Raw genomic sequence first — 21219 nt, forward strand, 5'->3', positions numbered from 1 at the left:
CGCTGGCGCAAGGGTTTCCCAGCGATGAGGGGTGCAATCAGTGGGAAATCCCGTTAACAATGGCGGGATCGGTAGACCCCACAGGCGGGTAGCCTCCGCTGCCGATAAACTTGCGGCGGGGTGGTCGATAAATCCCACCCACTGTTTCCACGGCCACCTCCTTTAGTATCGTGGGATGTAGGTTACCACACCCTGGGGAGTTGTCACATTCCTGTCCCATCAATTGCTCCAGCATTTGTTTATTATTACTAATACTGATTTCCTTCAATTCCTCCTTCTCACTAGACGCTTGATTCACACTTTGTAGTTTTCTTTGTTTAGACTTGGGAGCCTAATTTTGGATTTGATGACTTCACTTTCCATCCTATAAGAATTGTATCATAATATGATCACATACACTGAATCCCACAACATTCTGTGGCATCGATCTATCTAACTTGCATTTGAGTGTACATCGATGTACAACTAATAATTTATGATACTCCAACGTAGTGAAGCATCATGTAAAAGATGTAATAATCACAAAATCAGGCAACAATTGGTAATGGAAGGACAACAGGTCACCTGAGTTCATTTCAAATGGCACAATTCAACTAATAATTCCAGTATCACTCTTATAGCTAGCTTTAAGTGAACGTGGCATATTCAGCTTTGGGAAATGTAGTCACTGCTCGCAAAAGTTATCTATTTTTAGTTTATATAGAGAAGGAACCGGCAACATTGATGCTATTTCCTGTTTCCAGCTTATAAACTTGACTGCATTATTCAGAGATACAGGACAATGACTTCAACGATCCTGAACACCCCCTGCTGTGTGTGTATGAATGAAAGCACTGAGTAAAGATTGAGTTTGATCACAATTGGCCCAAATCTCTGACCCAAGCTGCTGTCCATTAGGGCTCTGTGCTGGGGATGCAGAATCAGTCCAGACGAAACAGATTTAAGGTCATTGACAAACAAACAAACAGGAAATTTTCTTTAAAGTGAATGTGTTGTTACAATCTGGAATGGATTGCCGTAAGGAAGCAGATTCAGAGATAACTTTCAAAAGGGAATTGAATAAATATTTGAAGAAGATTCCTCAGGGCCATGGGCAAAGTATAAGGGGAGTGGATGTAATTGGATAGCGCTTTCAAAGAGCCTGCACAGGCATGATGGGTCAAATAGCCTCCTGTATGATTCTATAAAGTCAATTGCTGCATCTTGCAATGTCTTGGGCACTGGTTCTGAATTACAGGAGGGCATTCAGCTCCTCTTGCCTGTTCTGTTATTTGACTACATCATGGCTGCTCTTTTTATTCACCTTTATTCCATAAACCTTATTACCCTTGCCTCGGGAATTCATTTTCACCATTCTCGCAACTGGTGTTATTTTTCTTTCGCCTTTAATTTCAGCAAACACCTTTTATTTCCTCCAATTTTGTAACTCATTAATTGGAGGGCATTTTGAGAAGCCCTGAGGTTCCATATTAATGCAACTCTTGGGTATGTTTTTTCTCTCCTGACCAACTGGGCTTGAATGCAGTCAAGAACTTGTGCCTACTGATGACTTTCTCCTTTACACTCCTCACTGCTACACTCAACTTGTGAAACCAAACTACAAAATGTAGGATAGTAACTATATCCCCTTTTAGAACCTTGTCAAGGCTAAAATGTGGGCAACACTAACATTATCACAAAAACCGATGCTCTTGTTGTTGAGTCAGGAGGTTGGGCGTCCAAAACACTACTGGGACTGAGCAAACAATCCACTGCAGTAACTAAGGGATTTGAGAGGCCATGGGCGAGGCTCTCCAGTCTGCCGGCCGCATCCCTGGGTGGCACGCCCTCGTTGGCAGCGAGATTCACTGATCCTGCCATCTGCTAATGGGATTTCCCATTGTGGCCACCCCACACCACCGGGTGCGCTGCCGGCGGAATGGAGAATCCCGCCCCATGTTTCTAATGAGGTGTTAAATCAAGGCTACATCTGCCTGTGATCTTCTGATGCTATTTCAAAGAGCAAAGGAGTTGTTTCATTGTCTTGTCATCAATACGTAACTAAGGCTGAAATGTGGACCATCAGAATCTGTAGCAGTTAGTGAAGGCCTGAGAAATCTGGGGCGAGATTCTCCATCCCGCCAGCCCCATTTTCCAGCGTGGCACTCTCCCGCTGGGAGTCTCCGTTCCTGCAGCTGGCCAATGGGGTTTCCCATTGTGGGCCACCCCACACCGTCGGGAAACCGGCGGTCATGGGTGCGCTGCCGGTGGGGCGGAGAATCCCGCTGTTGTTACTTTTAGCATTCCTCCGGATTACCCCTCGCCTGTGACTACGCTTTTTAAGTTGCCATGGATCTATTTGGTTAGGGACAGCAGGTTTTGCAAAGAACCATGTTGAATAACAATTCTTCGAGTGATTATGTTTTTACTGGGGCCTGTGAATTAAAGCATGATTAGAATAACAAATGTGTCTGTATTAGTGCTGTTCTTGTTCAGGAGCCTGTATGCTATATATACATTTTGCAAAGGGTATATCAAATCTTGTGAGTTTGCAATTGTGGTTACTTTGACAAGGAATGGTCCCCTTATAATACTCATTGTTACATTGTTGATTTCAACAATTGAGTTTATCAAACACAGACATGTATTTCAGAATTCCGCTTTTGGTTCTGACTTGGTATTCTGCATCCCAATAGATTTGATGCCTGTGACTGATTGGATCGTGCTAGACGCTGTTTTAATATTGACAAAAACTGTAAAGTGCCATGTTCCTGAGCTGGGTTAAAATTCAGACCGTATGTCGCTTTCCTTGGGTCAGATTAGAGCTGCCATCGGCGAGGCCTGGGAAACTATCATTAAAGAAATCTTTTAATTTAAAATTTAAAAAAATCCTCATATGAGTATTGCTGGCGAGGTCAGCATTTATTACCCATCCCTAATTACATTGAGATGGTGGTGGGGAGCTGCCTTCTTGAACCGCTGCAGTCCATGAGGGGGAGGTGCTCCCACAGTGTATTGGGTAAGGTGAAAAGAGAGGTGAACTCTGTTGTCCGGATGGTGTGTCTCCTCTTGATGATTGCTGAATCTACTAGATCATCCTTTTGTAAGAGTTTGAAGCGACCTGGTTGACCACTGTTTGTTGTAATTCACTGATGTGCTCCTTCTCTGCAGGTACGGAAACACGTGAATGACCTGTATGAAGATTTGCGAGATGGACACAACTTGATTTCTCTGCTGGAAGCTCTTTCTGGGGACACTCTGGTGAGTCCAGTTGTACATCGACTTGAAACAGTTTAACCCTTAGTGGTGCAGCAGGAACTTCTCTCTAAATGTGTTTCACACTTTCCTGTGTTTAATTTTCTTTCATACTAAAGATGCTGAATAGTTAGTTGTTACAAGTTTTGGATTTATTTGTATTCTTAATTCTGTAAAAACAGCCCCATTCTTTTTCAAATTGTGCTCTTCGGGGAACGTATACGGCTTCTGTTGCATATTGTCACTGGGCATTTGGAAATTAGACCTTTTTAGACTTATTTTGGAAAGGGAATGTCTAAACCAGATGGATGTAGGTGGAAGTATTTTGCACAATTGATTGAGTCTTAGAAAGAGGGTCTTGGACGTGATGTTTTATATTTGGGATGTGAGTATTGCTGGCAAGGCCAGCATTCATTGCCCATCCTAATTGCCCTTATAGTGGCGATGAGCAGCCTGCCGCCCTGGACTGGTGCAGTCCATGTGGTTAAAGTGCTCCTAACAGTGCTGCTGGATATGGGGGTCCCAGGATTTTGACCCACTGGCGATTGTGGGAATGGGTGATTTATATTTCAAAGTCGGTATGGTGTGTGACTTGGCGGGAAATTGGGAGTTGAAGGTGTCACCATGCACCTACTGCCCACGTCCTCCGTTGAAGTGTAAGAATGCCGAGGTCTCTTCTGGATGTGCCTTACTTCCTTTTTTCTTTTGTTTGCTTTTCTCTGTTTTATGTTTCCTTGTTTTCATTTCATACAACTTTTTTCTTCACATCTCGTCTGTGCTGTGCCTATTGTCCTTCTTTTCCTGTACCTCCTGTATGGTTCGATAGCCAAGGGAGCGAGATATACTGAAGACGTTACGGTTGGTGAGTGCAGCAGAAGCATGCGCGTGTGACCAGCATGAGGATGGTGATGGTGATAAGGGGGTAGGTTGCTCGACTAGCCCCCAGTAACTGTACTAATGTTTCTTGTACTGGTTGGTGAAGAGATTGTGTAACAGAAACAGAACTGAAAAGTATTCTGATAACATACACTAATTTCTGGCAGAGACAATGCAGTGTGGGGCCCCCTGTTAGCACAGGTGTCAAGATGAGTGTGCCATCCAACTTGATACATCATGGGAACAGTGGTATTTTTAACTGGGAGCACCGTACAAAATGTACTTCACATTTGACCACAGTTAGCTGGCAATAGGTGGCGCATTGCACTTATCAGCTATTTCATAGCCCACTGGGCTGCAGTGATCAAAGGTTATCCTTGATCCTAAGGAACTGCCCAGGAAGGAAGCTTTCTTTTCCCCCTCAAAAATAGGGAAAAATAATGGGTGGGATTCTCCGTCCCGCCACACCTGTTTTCTGGTTTGGCGTGCCCCCACCGGCAGCGGGATGCTCCATCCCAGCAACCAGTCAATGGGATTTGCCATTGTGGGTACCCCCACGCCGTCAGGAAATCCGCGGGCGTGAGTGCGCTGCCTGTGAAGCGGAGGATCCCGCCAACGGAGAATCCAGCTGAATAAATTCTTGGAGGCAGGGAAGGGGGGGAATTATATTCCTGCCTATTAGTTAACTTGTACATGTTTCCAAGGAACTGTCTTTGAAGAAAGGATACTGGGCAGAGTTTATAGAACACCCACATCAATTTCAAATTAGGTTGCCCAAAGTGAAGTTAGAATTTTTTGGGGTGTGGGGGGAAATCACTGGGAATTTGTAATGGATTGTAAGCATTTGTTATTGAGGCAACTAAATCTGTCAAAATATTATTGGTGGACCTCGATCAGAATTGGTACCGTTTGCTGAAGTAATGAATCCAGGGATTGAATTTCCCGTGGGAGTTCAGAACCTCTGCTGTAAATATTGGCAGGAGATGAGTTGCAATCCTGGAAAATTAGCAGGAGGATCTCTCGTGATAAAGTGTCTCCATCAATCTGAAAGGAAGGGGGGGGGGGGGGAGAGAGAGTGTCTCCACGATTGGTCTCCAGTGTTAGGAGAAGGCTCAATTACCTCATTGTTTAAACTCGCGTGTCAGTTGAGTTGACTCCCACAGGCACCTTTTGTAACAGATGTTCCTAGCTGTTGGTGTAGAGTTTAGTTTCATTTTCTTTCCATAATAGTGAAACTGCGATTCCTCACAATCCAGCTTTGTTAATACATATCAGCAGGGGGGTTTGCCAACACTCCAGGCATGCCCAGTCTCCAGGATACTGTCATGAGAAACCCGGAAATAAAATCATTGGGATATTCAAAGCAAATTGTTAATTGAAAATTAAATTAAATGAAAATCGCTTATTGTCACAAGTAGGCTTCAAATGAAGTTACTGTGAAAAGCCCCTAGTCGCCACATTCCGGTGCCTGTTCGGGAAGGCTGGTACGGGAATTGAACCATGCTGCTGGCCTGCCTTGGTCCGCTTTAAAAGCCAGCTCTTTAGCCCCTGCTAAACCAGCCCCTAATTTTCTTTGTTTCTGACTAACAAGCAAAATGTTCATTGTAAATATGCAAAGAAGGTTGTTCACTTGGATGGGGTGGTTTGGAAGTGCAAGGTCATGTGATGAAAACACTATATATGTGTCCTATCTGAGTCTCTAGTTGGCATGCTTGTAACCTGGCACGCCAACTGCTGGCAAAGGAATGAGTGGAGATATGATTCAGTGGGGCGTCTTTCTGATGTGAAATCCAGCATCCCATCTCTGCAGTGCAAGTGGTAGTGAGACAGAGAGCAGGATTTTCCAGCTCTTCCTGCAGCAGGTTCTCCAACAGCGGCACGGGCAAGCCACGGAAAACGCTGTAGACCCTGGCGGCACCAGAAGATGCCAGAAGCCACCTCCGCCACTAGAAAACCTGCCGGGGGGGAATCCCGCTCTGACGATCTTAATGTTTCATTCAAGTGTTCTAGTGGCCTCGGTGAATTTTCCATCCCTGCCTCTTTTTATTCTGACCCCATCCCATCTTTTGCTGCCTATCCAACCAGGGAAGCCCATTGCTTTGTGGTTTCCTTCCTAACCTTCCAATTCCAATCTCAAAGCACATTGCATTTACTGCGAGCAATTCAAATGAATCCCATCTGAATTCCGAGATGTTTCTCTATGTTTATTTGTTCTGTGACACTCATAGAGCATACAGTGCAGAAAGAGGCCATTCGGCCCATCGAGTCTGCACCGACCCACTTAAGCCCTCACTTCCACCCTATCGCCGTAACCCAATAACCCCTCTAAACCTTTTTTGGTCACACCATCCCCGTATTCCCGTAACCCAGTATCCCCTTTGACCTTTTTGGACATGAAGGGCAATTTAGCATGGCCAATCCACCTAACCTGCATGTCTTTGGACTGTGGGAGGAAACCGGAGCTTTCAGTTCCTGTGTCAAAATCAAGGTAATTTCCCAGGAATTGGGCAAAGGTTTCAGCAGCCACAATGTGGGCTGAGTGTGCATCCATTCAGCAGCAGGAATTAGCCTTTTCAGAGACAGTGTCACACAGTAGAATGCACATTGTGTTAGTGTTGGAACAGGTACAACAACTTGTATTTAAATTGCCCCTTTAGTGCAGTTATTAGCAGTGCTGCCTCACGGCGCTGAGGACCCGGGTTCGATCCAGGCCCCGGGTCACTGTCCGTGTGGAGTTTGCACATTCTCCCCATGTCTGCGTGGGTCTCACCCCCACAATCCAAAGAGATAGGGGCTGTTTAGCGCAGGGCTAAAGAGCTGGCTTTGAAAGCAGACCAAGGCACGGTGCAATTCCCATACCAGCCTCCCCGAACAGGCGCCGGAATGTGGCGACTAGGGGCTTTTCACAGTAACTTCATTTGAAGCCTACTTGTGACAATAAGCGATTTTCATTTCAGATGTGCAGGGTAGGTGGATTTCATAGAATCATAGAATTTGCAGTGCAGAAGGAGGCCATTCGGCCCATCGAATCTGCACCGGCACTTGGAAAGAGCACCCTACCCAAGCCCTTCTGCACTGTAGGGTTTCTATGATTCATACGATTCCACTCCTTGTGGTCCAAATGTAGAAAGAGAATCTTCTAAAATGGCTTCTCTTCTTGTTGCTGCACTGTTCCCTCTGAACACCCCAAAAGATCTAACCTTGGGATATCCTCTCCTCCTCTTTCTTATCTACGCACGCATCACCACTTCCCTTGACCCCTCCATCAAATCTCTTGCCCATCGTCCCGTCCTGGATCAGCCAGAAAGAATTTTCTCCAACTCAATATTGAGAAGGCCAAAACCATTTTCTTCAAGCCCCTGCTCCAAGTTAAGCTCCTAGCCACTGACTCCATTCATCTCCGAAGTCATTGTTTGAATCTGAACCAGATATTTTGCAAGCTCACCATCCTATTTGACCGAGCTGAGATTCTGATTCCATTTCGCCACTCACTTCCAATGACCACCTGCTTCGACCTCCACCTTGTCTCAGCCTCATCTGTTGTTGAAATTCTCCATCCATGGGATGGTTACTTCCAGACTCTCCAATTCCAGTACTGCCCCAGTAGACCTGACTCCATACACTTATCCCAACTCTGCCTGCGTTCTAACTTTTGCCAAGATCGATTCACCCATGACCCCTGTGCTCATTGATCCACACTGGTTCCTGATTTGCAACAGTATGATTTTCACAGCTCTTATCTTTGTGTCAAACCCTTCCTCCACTCTCTCCATGCCACCTCTAAGCTTTCCCAGCTCTGCTACCTTCAAGAACTCTGGGCTCTTGGCCACACTACCAGTTGCTTGGCCCTAACGTTGAAGGCTGTACCTTCAAATGCCTGAGCCCTAAGCTCTGGATTTCTTCTATTAACCACCTCTAACCCTTAAAATCACTTTTCTTTTAAGACACTACCTATCTCTTTAGGGCGGCATGGTGGCTCAGTGGTTAGCACTGCTGTCCACGGTGCTGAGCAGCTGGGTTCAATCCCGGCCCCGGGTCACTGTCCGTGTGGAGTTTGCACATTCTCCCTATGTCTGTGTGGGTCTCACCCCCACAACCCAAAGATGTACAGGTTAGGTGGATTGACCACGCTAAATTGCCACTTAATTGGAAAAAAATAATTGGGTACTCTAAATTTACTTTATTAAAAGCTATCTCTTTCAGCAAGTATTTGACCCCCATCCAAGCCTCCTGTTCTGTGGCGCAGTGTTGTAGTTTGATTAGGCTCCTGTGACTGTTAAGATGTTTTCACTGTCGGTGGTGCTATATAAATACAAGTTGTTATCGAGCATTGCATTCCAATTTTTAAAAGATTGCATGTTTCCTCTTTGAAAACTTGCATAAAGACATCATCTTAGGCTTTTAGACACACTGGTAAGAATTCCCTGAAAAGTTGAACCATAGGGCACAATTTAACGAAATGGGAACAAAGTCCCATAGCGAGCGTGTTAGCCGTGTGTTTCCCGGTGTTCGCAGTGCTGCAAAACACAATGCTATCAAATGTCACTCGGATTAGATAGGGGGCCTCAGTGAGGAATGCCGTGGCCAAAACAGCGCACAGCCCCGTTTTCTGCACTGAGGAACTCTGCCATTTATAAATGGCATCACGATCTCTCAGTCCCCAACACCCGGGTAGGGAACCCTGACCCAATCACCACCACGCAAAACATGCCAGCCTGGTATCTTGGCAGTGCCAGCCAGGGTGCCAAGCTGGCTGTGCCACGTTTTCCAGGTGGCACCAGCAGTGCCAGGGTACCACCCTGCCCAAAGGGCATGAATCTGGGGCCACTGATTCCCACGGAGAACCCAACGAGTGGAGGCCAGTACTGAACAGCGCTTGGCCAAGATCTCCCGAGGCGAAGGGGATGAATCTCAAAGCCTCGGGTGCCTAGGGAAACTGCATATTACAGTGAGACTAGCTGTCCTGCTCTAATATGATTTGACAAAAGTGATCCCGCCCACAATAGATCCTGGAACGCGGTCTCCCGTATTCTATCGGCCACATGGCCATTCGATCGTGCCCGTTATATTTTCTGTTTCTCTCTTGCTGTACCAATCAAGTCAATATGGAAAACTTTCACTCTTTAAGCTTGTAATGTAACAAGAATACTCACATAGAATCATAGAATTTACAGTCCAGAAGGAGGCCATTCGGTCCATCGAGTCTGCACCGGCCCTTGGAAAGAGCACCCTACTTAAGCCCACGCTTCCACCCTATCCCGACCTAACCTTTTGGACACTAAGAGGCAATTTAGCCTGGCCAATCCACCTAATCCACCTAACCTGTAAATCTTTGGACTGTGGGAGGAAACCGTAGCAACCGGAGGAAACCCACACAGACATGGGAAGAATGTGTAAACTCCACACTGACAGTGACCCAAGGCTGGAATTGAACCTGGGTCCCTGGTGCTGTGAGGCAGCAGCGCTAACCACTGTGCCGCCCAATGTGAAAACGCTGGCGACTGACCAGTGTGCCTGTGTGTTTGCTGCTGATTGCTTTTTGAAATCCTTTTGAATAATAGATATCAAAAAAACTATTGTATTCCGACGCACTATTCTCAGATCAAGCTAATAACAAACTTGAGGCAGAGTTGGCTAAGTGTATGTAAACCCAGAGGTCCACTTCATATATATCACTACAGAATGTAAGTTGCTGAACAACAGTTGTTGAATTATGGTCAAATTTCTCTAACTAAACTGTGAAGGAAAAGTTTGCGGCTTCACCTAGTGTTTCCATTGTTCCTAGCATGACTGGAGATGATAGGGTAACCCTCCTGTCAGTCACACTGGAGACTGCGCTGCTGTCAGTGACTAGGATTGATTTTATTTGTATGTTTTGTATTATACAGCTATCTTCCACTCGCTGCATTTTACTAGAGAATAACATCATCCTGCTTTTGATAAAGAGGCTTTACGTTAAGTTTTATTAACGATTCGGTTTGCTGTAGTTCCGAAAGACACTGCTTTAAATAGACTCTGTAGACTTGTTGCTGTACTGTGTTATTTGTATAGATTCTGCTGAATAATTAGATTCAGATTATTATAGACTCAACGGTTTTCTGTGAGTCCTACTGTAAATCCTGCTCATTCTCCAAATCAATGGCTGAGACGGGCATTAATAGACACTTTGATTCCAAAAGGCAGTTAAGAGTCAGCCACTGACACTTTGATACTGCTTTTCTTACCGTATACTGTTAATGATTGTTTTCGTAATCAGATCATAGAAACTGTGTATGGGTAAAAACAAACTATTAACATGGTCCTTTTAAAGATAAAAAAAGGCCTTTGGTCAATTGAAAGTCATGCTTTCCTTTTCACACCCTGGACAATTCCTTGACAGCATTTTCTGCTACTGAGAGAGGTGACAAATCTCTTATTGAAACAATCAGTCTATGCCTCATTCTTTGGCCACCAAACAGGCGATGTGCATTAAGGGAAGACATTTTATTGGTATAGAAAAATACATTTCTTGCTCTTTGCCCTTCCCACTCAAACAGATTTCCTACTTACCTTTGGCACTAATACGTTAGATTATGGTGGTGGTTTACACATGTATCCTCCTACTCTTTGGGGATCTGCCTTAATTCTGTGATGTTCAGAAACACTATGGCGCTTCCAAAGTGCTCTCGCCTTCATTTAAAAAATAATTTAGTTTACACAAAATAGCTTCAAATGTCAATATGATGATGTACCAAAACATTTGCTCTACTTATCATTTTATCCACATTCCGCTCCCAATCTGAGAAGATGCCTCCGAAATTGGGCTGGGATAGTCTGAGTGTTCTCCTTGTTATTCAGGGTCTTTAACAGAGCGGGGAGGAGGCTTGACGTAACATTTTACAATGAGAAATTTAATCTGACCAGGATCTATTCTCGAGATTGTTGTTGAATGCATCAACCTACCACGCTTTCCCCAATCACGTTTTTCCAGCAGTATGCGCATGTTGTGCAGTCGCAACAGTGCATGCAAAGTCTCACAGAACACCCGTTAACTCTTTCAAATGCAGACTTATGATTTGATTGGTGAATGTTCTACTGCCTCTTTTGAGGACAATTGTTAACAAAGTGTCCTTATTTTGTTTCTTCCCTAAACGCAGCCCCGTGAAAAAGGGCGTATGCGCTTTCACAGATTACAGAATGTACAGATTGCATTGGACTACCTAAAACGGCGGCAGGTAAGCTGTGTGTTTATTTGTCTGAAGAATTATTGAATGGACTGTGGCTATTTTCTCAAAACAAGAGAAGTGTGCAACAGAGGTTTTGAAAAAATTATGAAAGAGTTTGAAAATGTGGAAGTTGAGAAAATATTTCTGGTTGTTGGCGAGTCCAAAACTAGGGATTATAAGTACAAGATGGTCCCGAATAAAGCTAAGGGGGAATTCAAGTGAAGCTGCTTTACCCAGAAAGTGGTTAGAATGTGGGATTGGCTACCAGAAATAATAGTTGTGGCAAATGGCTTAGACACATTTAAGATGAAGCTAGACAAACACATGAGGGAAAAAGGTTTAGAAAATTATGCTGAGATAAGGTTGGACGAAGAGGGTGGGGAGAAATGGAGCATTGATATCAGCAGGGACCTTCAGGGTCAAATGACCGGTTTCTGAGCTCTACCATCTAAGACTGACTCTTAAATACAAACCACGTAGAATTATTCGCATGTTATTCTGAAGATGTTCAGCCTGTCATATTAAATTGCTCTGATTTCCCAAATCTTTGAAGATGGCACAACAAGTTGACAAGGCTGCTCAAAGCATATAGAATCCTTGACTTGATGAGTAAAAGTACAGAAGTGAGGAAATTATGCTAATCGTCATAAATCATTGGTTAGGTCTCCACTGGAATATTGTATCGATTCTGGACACAAAGGAAGGAAGGCTGTGTCAAAGCCTAGGAAGGAATTATAGAGGGGATTTACTCAGATTTACTCAATGCTATGTGAGACCAGTTTCGTGGACAGACTGAAGAAGCTGGAATTCTCCTGGGAGCAGAGGAGTAGAGGGAGATTCAAACGTGCGTCAAAAGGGCTTTATTTGAGTCATTAGGGAGGAACTGTTTCCAGTGGCAGGTAGATCGGTAAGCAGCGGACACAGATTGCAGATAAATGACTGAAGAATGAGGGAAAGGTGAGAATTTCTTCTAATGGGGAGGCTATGCTCTGGAACGCACAGCCTGAAAGAATATTGGAAGTTGATTCAGTAATACCTTTCAAAAGGGAACTGGATAAATACATGAAATAGAAAACACTGCAGAGCTATAAGTGAGTGGGACTAATTGGAAAGCTGTTTCCTGGGGCCTGTGCTGGCATGTTGGGCTGAATGGCCTTCTGCCGTGCCATCTCATTCTATGACTTCAGGAAGTGTGTCCCTAGCTCTGGATGAGAAAGGTATCTGCCACTTCTAATTGACACTCAGCAACCTCTGGTCCAAGTGCATGTATTTGGGCATCTGTTGAGAACCGGCTGTGAATTGCAATTCCTGGTATCAGCACTTCCTCCCGCTCAGCATGGGTCAGACAACCTGTGGCACTGTCCAGGCTGGTGCGGGTGAAATGGTCACTTGTTTCAGAACATTTGCCAACTTGACCCCGGCTAAAAAATGTTATTTTGGGGGGAGGGGCTGAGAGAATTGCAGGAGCAGAGGCGTTTAGTGACATGAAACTTGCAAAACTTTCTTTGGAATTTGCTGCTTCTGTGTGTCTCTCAGTTTGCAATTAACACTGCCATTTCTTTTCTCAATATGCAAGTTATAATATCACTCTGACCTGGCTCGGTACAGACACGATTGGTCAAAGGGATGCCTCCTGCACCGTAACAATTCTGCCCTTCTCTGCCTCCCAATCACAGTCAAGTGCACGGGTTTGAAATTCCCTCCGTTCGGCTGTTCGTCCACTGGGTTGGGTCTATACATGGGACAGTTAACCTCCCGCCCTCTGTAAAACCACAACCCCCAACGCATCCTTTGGACTTGGTGAACTTACTTTTAGAACTCTGTGAGAATAAAGATACTCTTCCTACTCATTTTTAATGCTACATTTTGACGAGCTGTTGAATTAATCTTCTTCACCTTGTTCTTCTGGGCTAACAGGTCAAACTGGTGAATATAAGAAATGATGACATAACCGATGGGAATCCTAAGCTAACTTTGGGGTTGATCTGGACCATTATTTTGCACTTTCAGGTACGCTTCCTATTTTTCTCTTCAGTATCTTTGTGCTGGCTCAATTTGGGCTTCCAGTATTGACAGTTCTGATTTGATCAGTCCAGTCCAGTGTCTGTCTTATGGAACTGTTGATGAAAAGCCAATGCAGTTTTTAGTTATCGTTTTGTGCGTGTTGTGTTGGGTTTCCTAGTCGAGGTTTATGAACAGTATCAGCATGGTGATCGAGTTGCATGTTCATGATTCATATTTGCCGGATGTTGATTTTATTAAATGGACGTGACCCAGATTTGGACTGGAACAAGATAGAGACAAAACATACGGAGCGAGAGGGTAGTATCGACACACCTCGAGCAACATGAGACAAAAAGGATTTCAGTTGGTGTGTCATAAACATCAGGTTCAAAACAAGGATTAATGCAGTGATGAAAATGTTGATTGTTTTTTGTATGAATATGCACGGTACTGTGCAGTTGCTGGGCTATTGATATGTTCTGGTAAAGAAGGTTGACCATTGAGGATGAATAGTGAAAGTTTGTGAGATGTCTTGGGAATTGAGAAATGGTCTGACAGGAGATGATTGGGTAGCAAAGCCCATGGATTGGATTGGATTTGTTTGTTGTCACGTGTACCGAGGTACAGTGAAAAGTATTTTTCTGCGAGCGGCTCAACAGATCATTAAGTACATGGGAAGGAAAGGGAATAAAAGAAAATACATAATAGGGCAACACAAGGTATACAATGTAACTACATAAACATTGGCATTGGGTGAAGCATACAGGGTGTCGTGTTAATGAGGTCAGTCCATAAGAGGGTCATTTAGGAGTCTGGTGACAGTGGGGAAGAAGCTGTTTTTGAGTCTGTTCGTGCGTGTTCTCAGATTTCTGTATCTCCTGCCTGATGGAAGAAGTTGGAAGAGTGAGGGGGAAACTTAACTGTAGTGATTTAATCTGAGGATCATCAAACGTCAGGCGAGGGGCAAGGTTGAGAAGGCAGGTCTTAATGAATAAATAGAGGGACCCCCACAGAGACTCCCTAAATAGAGGAATCGCCCCACAGGGGCCCCTAAAGAGAGGGACCCCTCCACAGACCCCAGGAAAAAGTCCCCTGTCTGGAAGCTCGGGTGCAGTCCAGACATAGGCAGTGAAAAACATGACATTTGTAACATGCTTGAGTGATTGGAATGCCCTTGCCTCTCTTTGATGTGGTTGCTGTTTGTAAATATTGAGGTTTCCGCACTTTAGAGGCATTCACCCATAAAGGGATATGAATGAATCAAGGCTGCAACTGTTTTGTGGAAGTTGTCAATCACAGCCCACTACTAGAAATGAATGAATGGGGCAGCACGGTGGAGCAGTGGTTAGCTCTGCTGCCTCACAGCGCCGAGGTCACAGGTTCGATCCCAGCTCTGGGTCACAGTCCGTGTGGAGTTGGCACATTCTCCCCGTGTTTGCGTGGGTTTCGCCCCCACAACCCAAAGCTGTGCAGGGCAGGTGGATTGGCCATGCTAAATTGCCCCTTAATTGGAAATAATTAATTGGGTACTCTAAATTTATTTCAAAAAAGAAACAAATGAATGGTTGCAGCTACAGAATTTGAGGGATTTAAACACAGGTCACAGCTGTTCTCCTTCCAGGAATGGACACATGGGACGGGATTCGGTCTGAGAATCCCCGGGGGGGGGGGGGCATGAATCCTGCCCAGACACCGGCCGCCGTATTCTCCGGCGCCGGTTTTCAGGTGGGGGCGGGGTCCACGCCATGCCGGTCGGGGGCCGTTGCCAGCGGCCCCCACGGCAATTCTCCGGGCCCCGATGGGCCGAGCGGAGGATGGTTTCTGGCCAGTCCCACCGGCGTGAAATGGACATGGTCCCACACGGCGGGACCTGGCTGGTAGGCCAGCTGGTGCGGTCCTCGGGTGGGGGGGGATCCGGCCCCAGGGGGGGCCCCCCACGGTGGCCTAGCCCGCGATCGGGGTCCACCGATCTGCAGGCGTGCCTGTGCCGAGGGGGCACTCCTTCCTTCTGCGCTGGCCTCTGTAGGCTTTCGCCATGGCCGTCGCGGAGAGGACACTCCCCTGCGCATGCGCAAGAATGCAACAGCGGTTCTGCGTAAGCGCGGAACCACTCCGGTGGTTCTGTGAATGCGCTAACTCGCGCCAGCCTGTTGGCACGGCGCCAACCCCTCCAGCGCCGGCCTAGCCCCAGAAGTGCGGAGAATTCCGCAACTTCCGGTTGGCCCGACGCAGGAGTGGTTCGTGACATTTTTTTACGCCGGCGTCGGGCCAACGGGGGATTCGGGAGAATCCCGCCCGTGGTTCTTCCAGGTAAGTGATCCAACTGTAATTGTTTTCACTGCCCTTGACTGGACTGCTTGCTAGCTTCCAGACAGGGGTTTTATTTCTGGGGATACCCAAATAATCCGGGGTTGAGAGGCTGCTTTGCGATGGGGTGGGGGGAAGCTAAAAATGGCGGCCCCATAGGGGGACCTAATCCTCACCATGCATAAATTTGCATGTAGAAGAGTAGTGAATTGAGTTCCCAATGTAAATCTGGAGCAATTCTCCTCCGGCTGGAGAAAATTAGACTCCCGAATGGAGAAACCCACCCATTGCCTTTGGTTAGGCCTTACTTCAGAGAGAGAGAGCAAAGACAACAGGTGCGGTAATTAAAATGACGCAGTAAAATTGTTTTGAGACTGCTGATCTGAATTAACCCTGCGTGCTGTTCTCTCACTGGGCAAAGCAGATCACTGTGCATGTGCGCTCACATACAATGTGCAGTCCAATGTCAGCTTGTGGGACATCAAGCTATTTTTAGAAATATCATCTTTGAACTATTTAATCATGGCCAAGTTCCTGTACACTGCCAGTTTCCCCCACCCTCCATGTTATCTCCCGCTCATCCATCCCCTCAAACAATCTCTCGTCTCCTCCTATGAAAACATATGGACATGGTTCGCCGGTCTCCCTGAACACCTTCCACATCTGTCCTCTACCCCAAAGAACCTACTCAACCTCGCACCCGTCAAGTGCGCCCTGTGAACCACCTTAAATTGTATCAGGCTGAGCCTGGCACACGAGGAGGAGGAATTAACCCTACCCAGGGCATCAGCCCACAAACCTTCCTCGATCTCCTCCCCCAGCTCCTCCTCCCATTTACCTTCAACTCTTCTGCTAGGGCTTCCCCCTCTTTCATCTCTTGGTGTATTGCTGAAACCTTGCCCTCCCCGACCCATACACCCGAGATCACCCTGTCTTGAATTTCTTGTGCCGGGAGCAACAGGCACAATTCCCTCACCTGTCGCCTCACAAAAGCCCTCACCTGCATATATCTAAATGCATTTCCCGGGGGTAACTCAAACCTCTCCTCCAGTGCCCCTAGGCTCGCAAATGTCCCGTCAATGAACAGGTCCCCCATTCTTCTAATCCCCGCCCGATGCCAGCCCTGGAACCCCCTCGTCCATCTTCCCCGGGACAAACCGGTGGTTACCCCTGATCGGGGACCACACCGAGGCTCCCACTGCACCCCTGTGCCGTCTCCACTGGCCCCAGATCCTAACGTTGCCGCCACCACCGGGCTCGTGGTATACTTTGATGGCGAGAACGGCAGCGGTGCCGTCACCAACGCCCCCAAGCTTGTTCCTTTACAGGACGCCATCCCCATCCTCTTCCATGCCGCCCCCTCTCCCTCCATAACCCACTTGCGGATCATCGCCACATTTGCTGCCCAGTAGTAGCTCCCTAGGTTTGGCAGCGCCAACCCTCCTCGGTCCCTACTGCATTCCAGGAACCCTCTCCTTACCCTTGGGGTCTTATTCGCCCACACAAACCCCATAATACTCCTACTTACTCTCTTAAAAAAAGCCCTTGGTGATCACGATGGGAAGGCACTGAAACACAAACAAAAACCTCGGAAGGACCACCATTTTGACCGACTGCACTCTACCCGCCAACGAAAGCGGCAACATGTCCCATCTTTTGAAGTCCACCTCCATTTGGTCCACCAACCTCGTCAGATTCAATTTGTATAGGGCCCCCAACTCCTAGCTATCTGTATCCCCAGATACTAAAAACTCCCCGTCGCCCTCCTCAGCGGAAGGTCCCCTATCCCTCTTTCTTGGTCCCCTGCCTGTAATACAAAAAGCTCACTCTTCCCTACATTGAGCTTATAGCCCGAGAACTCCCCAAACTCCCTCAGAGTCTGCATGACCTCCACCATCCCCTCCATTGGGTCCCCCACGTACAGCAGCAGATCATCCGCGTATAGCGACACCCGATGCTCTTCTCCCCCGTGGACCACCCCGCTCCATTTATTAGACTCCCTCAGTGCTATGGCCAAGGGTTCGATCGCCAATGCAAAAAACAGGGGGGACAGGGGGTACCCCTGCCTCGTTCCTCGGTACAGCCGAAAGTACTCCGACCTCCGCCGGTTCGTCACCACACTCGCCACCGGGGCACTGTAAAGGAGCTTAACCCAGCTAATAAACCCTCCCCCGAACCCAAACCTACGCAACACCTCCCAGAGGTACTCCCACTCTACTCGGTCAAAAGCCTTTTCCGCGTCCATAGCTGCCACTATCTCCGCCTCTCCCTCCTCCGATGGCATCATTATCACGTTTAAGAGCCGCCGCACATTAGTATTCAATTGCCTGCCCTTTATGAATCCCGTCTGGTCCTCGTGTATCACCCCCGGTACACAGTCCTCAATCCTCGTGGCCAGCACTTTTGCCAATAACTTAGCGTCCAGATTGAGGAGCGAAATCGGCCTGTACGATCCACATTGCAGTGGGTCCTTGTCTCGCTTCAGAATCAAGGAAATTGTCGCCTCTGACATTGTCGGGGGCAGGGTCCCCTCCTCTCTTGCCTCGTTAAAGGTCCTCACTAGTAGCGGGGCCAATAGGTTCACATACTTTCTATAGAACTCCACCAGGAACCCGTCCGGCCCTGGGGCCTTCCCCGCCTGCATACTCCCCAGACCCTTACTCAGCTCCTCCAACCCGATTGGTGCCCCCAAACCAGCCGCCTCTTGCTCCTCCACCCTCGGGAACCGCAGTTGGCCTAGGAATCGTCTCATCCCCTCTTCCCCCCCTGGGGGCTGGGATCTGTACAGCTCTTCATAGAAGGCCTTGAATACCTTGTTTATTTTCGTTGCACTCCGAACCGTGGCTCCCCCTCCATCTTTGATGCCCCCTATTTCCCTGCTGCCATCCTCTTACGGAGCTGGTTTGCCAGCATCCGACTGGCCTTTTCCCCGTACTCGTAGGTCGCCCCCTGCGCCTTCCTCCACTGTGCCTCCCCCTTCCCCGTGGTCAACAGGTCAAACCCCCGCCGGCTAGCCATCTCCTTTTCTGGGCCAGTCCCGTGTCCGCGTCTCCCTCACCCTCCAGTCCCCCAGCCGGGGGACCTCCGTCCCGACCACCTCTTCTGTGTCCCATTCCCTTTCGACCAGTGCAGCAGCAACCCTTTTTCCCGCCCCTTCCCCCCACCTCCCCCCGCCCCCCCCCCCCCCCTCCCCGCTAGACCGCTGTCTAGCTTTTTTGCTCCCCCCATATCACTCCCGTAAGTCAGCTGACACCTGCTGACCCCGGCTTCCCTCGCCATCCCTTTGACCCACCCGTTTGGGAGTCTCCCCATCCATATACGTTCCTTCGTTCCCCTTCACGCCTTTCTTCCCGCGCGCGGGAAAAGAACCCCGCACTTTCCAAAGCCTGCTCCGTCTGGAGCCGTCGCCTTTCCCCAAGTAATCTCTCCTCCGGGGCCTCTGCGTATCTCCTGTCCACTCGCAAAATCTCCCCTACTAACCTCTCCCTTTCCATGCCCTCTGACTTCTCCCTATGAGCCCTGATGGAGATTAGCTCTCCCCTGATCACCGCCTTCAACGCCTCCCATCCCACCCCCACTCGCACCTCCCCGTTGTCGTTGGCCTCCAAGTACCTTTCGATACACCCCCTCACCTTCCCACACACCACCTCATCTGCCAGCAGTCCCACGTCCAGCCGCCACAGTGGGCGTTGGTCCCTCTCCTCTCCCAGCCCCATTTCCACCCAATGCGGGGCATGGTCTGAAACGGCTATGGCCGAATACTCCGTCCCCTCCACCCTCGGGATGAGCGCCCTGCCCAGAACAAAGAAATCTATCCGGGAGTAGACCTTGTGCACGTGGGAAAAGAAAGAAAATTCCCTGGCCTGCGGTCTTACAAACCTCCATGGGTCCACTCCCCCCATCTGATCCATAAACCCCCTGAGCACCTTGGCCGCCGCCGGCCTCTTTCCCGTCCTTGATCTGGAGCGGTCCAGTGCTGGATCCAACACTCTATTGAAGTCCCCTCCCATTATCAGTCCTCCTACCTCCAGGTTCGGAATGCGCCCCAACATGCGCTTCATGAATCCAGCATCATCCCAGTTCAGGGCGTATACATTTACCAACACCACCCACGTCCCTTGCAACCTACTACTCACCATCACATATCTCCCTCCATTATCCACTACGATAGTCTTGGCCTCAAATGACACATGCTTTCCCACCAGAATTGCCACCCCTCTATTTTTCGCGTCCAGTCCCGAGTTAAATACCTGTCCTACCCATCCCCTTCTTAACCTAACCTGGTCCACCACCTTCCGGTGTGTCTCTTGGAGCATGGCCACGTCCGCCTTCAGTCCCTTCAAGTGCGCGAACACTCAAGCCCTCTTCACCGGCCCATTCAGGCCCCTCACATTCCACATTATCAGCCGGATTGGAGGGGCTCTCACCCCCCGCCAACTAGCCATCTCCTTTTCTGGGCCAGTCCCATGTCCGCGTCTCCCTCACCCTCCAGTCCCCCAGCCGGGGGACCTCCGTCCCGACCACCTCTTCTGTGTCCCATTCCCTTTCGACCAGTGCAGCAGCAACCCTTTTTCCCGCCCCTCCCCCCCCCCCACCCCCTCCCCGCTAGACCCCTGTCTAGCTTTTTTGCTCCCCCCATATCACTCCCGTAAGTCAGCTGACACCTGCTGACCCCGGCTTCCCCCGTCATCCCTTTGACCCCCCCGTGTGGGAGTCTCCCCATCAATATACGTTTCTTCGTTCCCCTTCCCACCTTTCTTCCCGTGCGCGGGAAAAGAACCCCGCACTTTCCAAAGCCTGCCCCGTCCCCTCTGGAGCAGCTCCTGTCGCGGCCTTGTCTCTCTCCCCCAGCCCATGTAACATTCCCTGCGCGTGATTGACCCCCTGTATACAACAACCATCGTACTTTAACCCTCAAACACCCCCCACCCTCACAAACCCTGAATTAGAGTCCAACTTTTCAGTTAGTATAAAGGTCCACGCCTCTTTGGGCGTTTCGAAGTAGTGGTGTTGGCCATTATGTGTAACCCACAGTTGCGCTGGCTGCAACATTCCAAATTTCACTCCTTTCCGATGCAGCACCGCTTTGGCCTGGTTGAAACCCGCTCTCCGCTTAGCGACCACCGTGCTCCAGTCCGGGTATATTCAGATCTCTGCATTGTCCCACTTGTTGCTCCGATCCTTCTTTGCCCATTTCAGGACCCTCTCTCTGTCCGTAAACCGGTGAAATCTCACCACCATCGCCCTTGGCGGCTCATTTGCCTTGGGCTTCCTCACCAGCACTCGGTGCGCCCCTTCCAGCATCAGCAATCTCGGGGGGGGGGGGGGGGGGGGGGCTCCGCACCCATCAGCGCCCCGATCATTGTGCCCGCATATGCCGCGGCGTCAGCCCCCTCCACTCCTTCTGGGAGACCCAGGATCCTCAGATTATTCCTCCTCGACCTGTTCTCCAGGTCTTCTAGTCTTCCCGCCCACGTCTTGTGTAGCGCCTCGTGCTGCTCCACTCTCATCGCCAGGCCCAAGAGCTCGTCCTCATTCTCACTCACTTTGTCCTGGATCTCCTGGATCTTCACCTCGTGGGCTTTCTGGGTTG

At 48.5% G+C, this 21219-nt stretch overlaps 1 protein-coding gene across 8 annotated transcripts in view; it reads left to right on the top strand.

Moving 5' to 3' along the window:
• Nucleotides 1-21219, top strand: part of dst (dystonin) — a 779292-nt gene that overhangs the window by 237683 nt on the left and 520390 nt on the right. For all 8 annotated transcript variants that reach the window (XM_072498412.1, XM_072498427.1, XM_072498428.1 and 5 more), the window contains 3 exons: nucleotides 3151-3240; nucleotides 11247-11324; nucleotides 13233-13325. In XM_072498412.1, coding sequence (XP_072354513.1) covers nucleotides 3151-3240; nucleotides 11247-11324; nucleotides 13233-13325 — 261 coding nt within the window. The remainder of the gene's footprint in view (nucleotides 1-3150; nucleotides 3241-11246; nucleotides 11325-13232; nucleotides 13326-21219) is intronic.

Source organism: Scyliorhinus torazame, chromosome 4 (assembly GCF_047496885.1).
Source record: "Scyliorhinus torazame isolate Kashiwa2021f chromosome 4, sScyTor2.1, whole genome shotgun sequence".
Classification (NCBI taxonomy): Eukaryota; Metazoa; Chordata; class Chondrichthyes; order Carcharhiniformes; family Scyliorhinidae; genus Scyliorhinus; species Scyliorhinus torazame.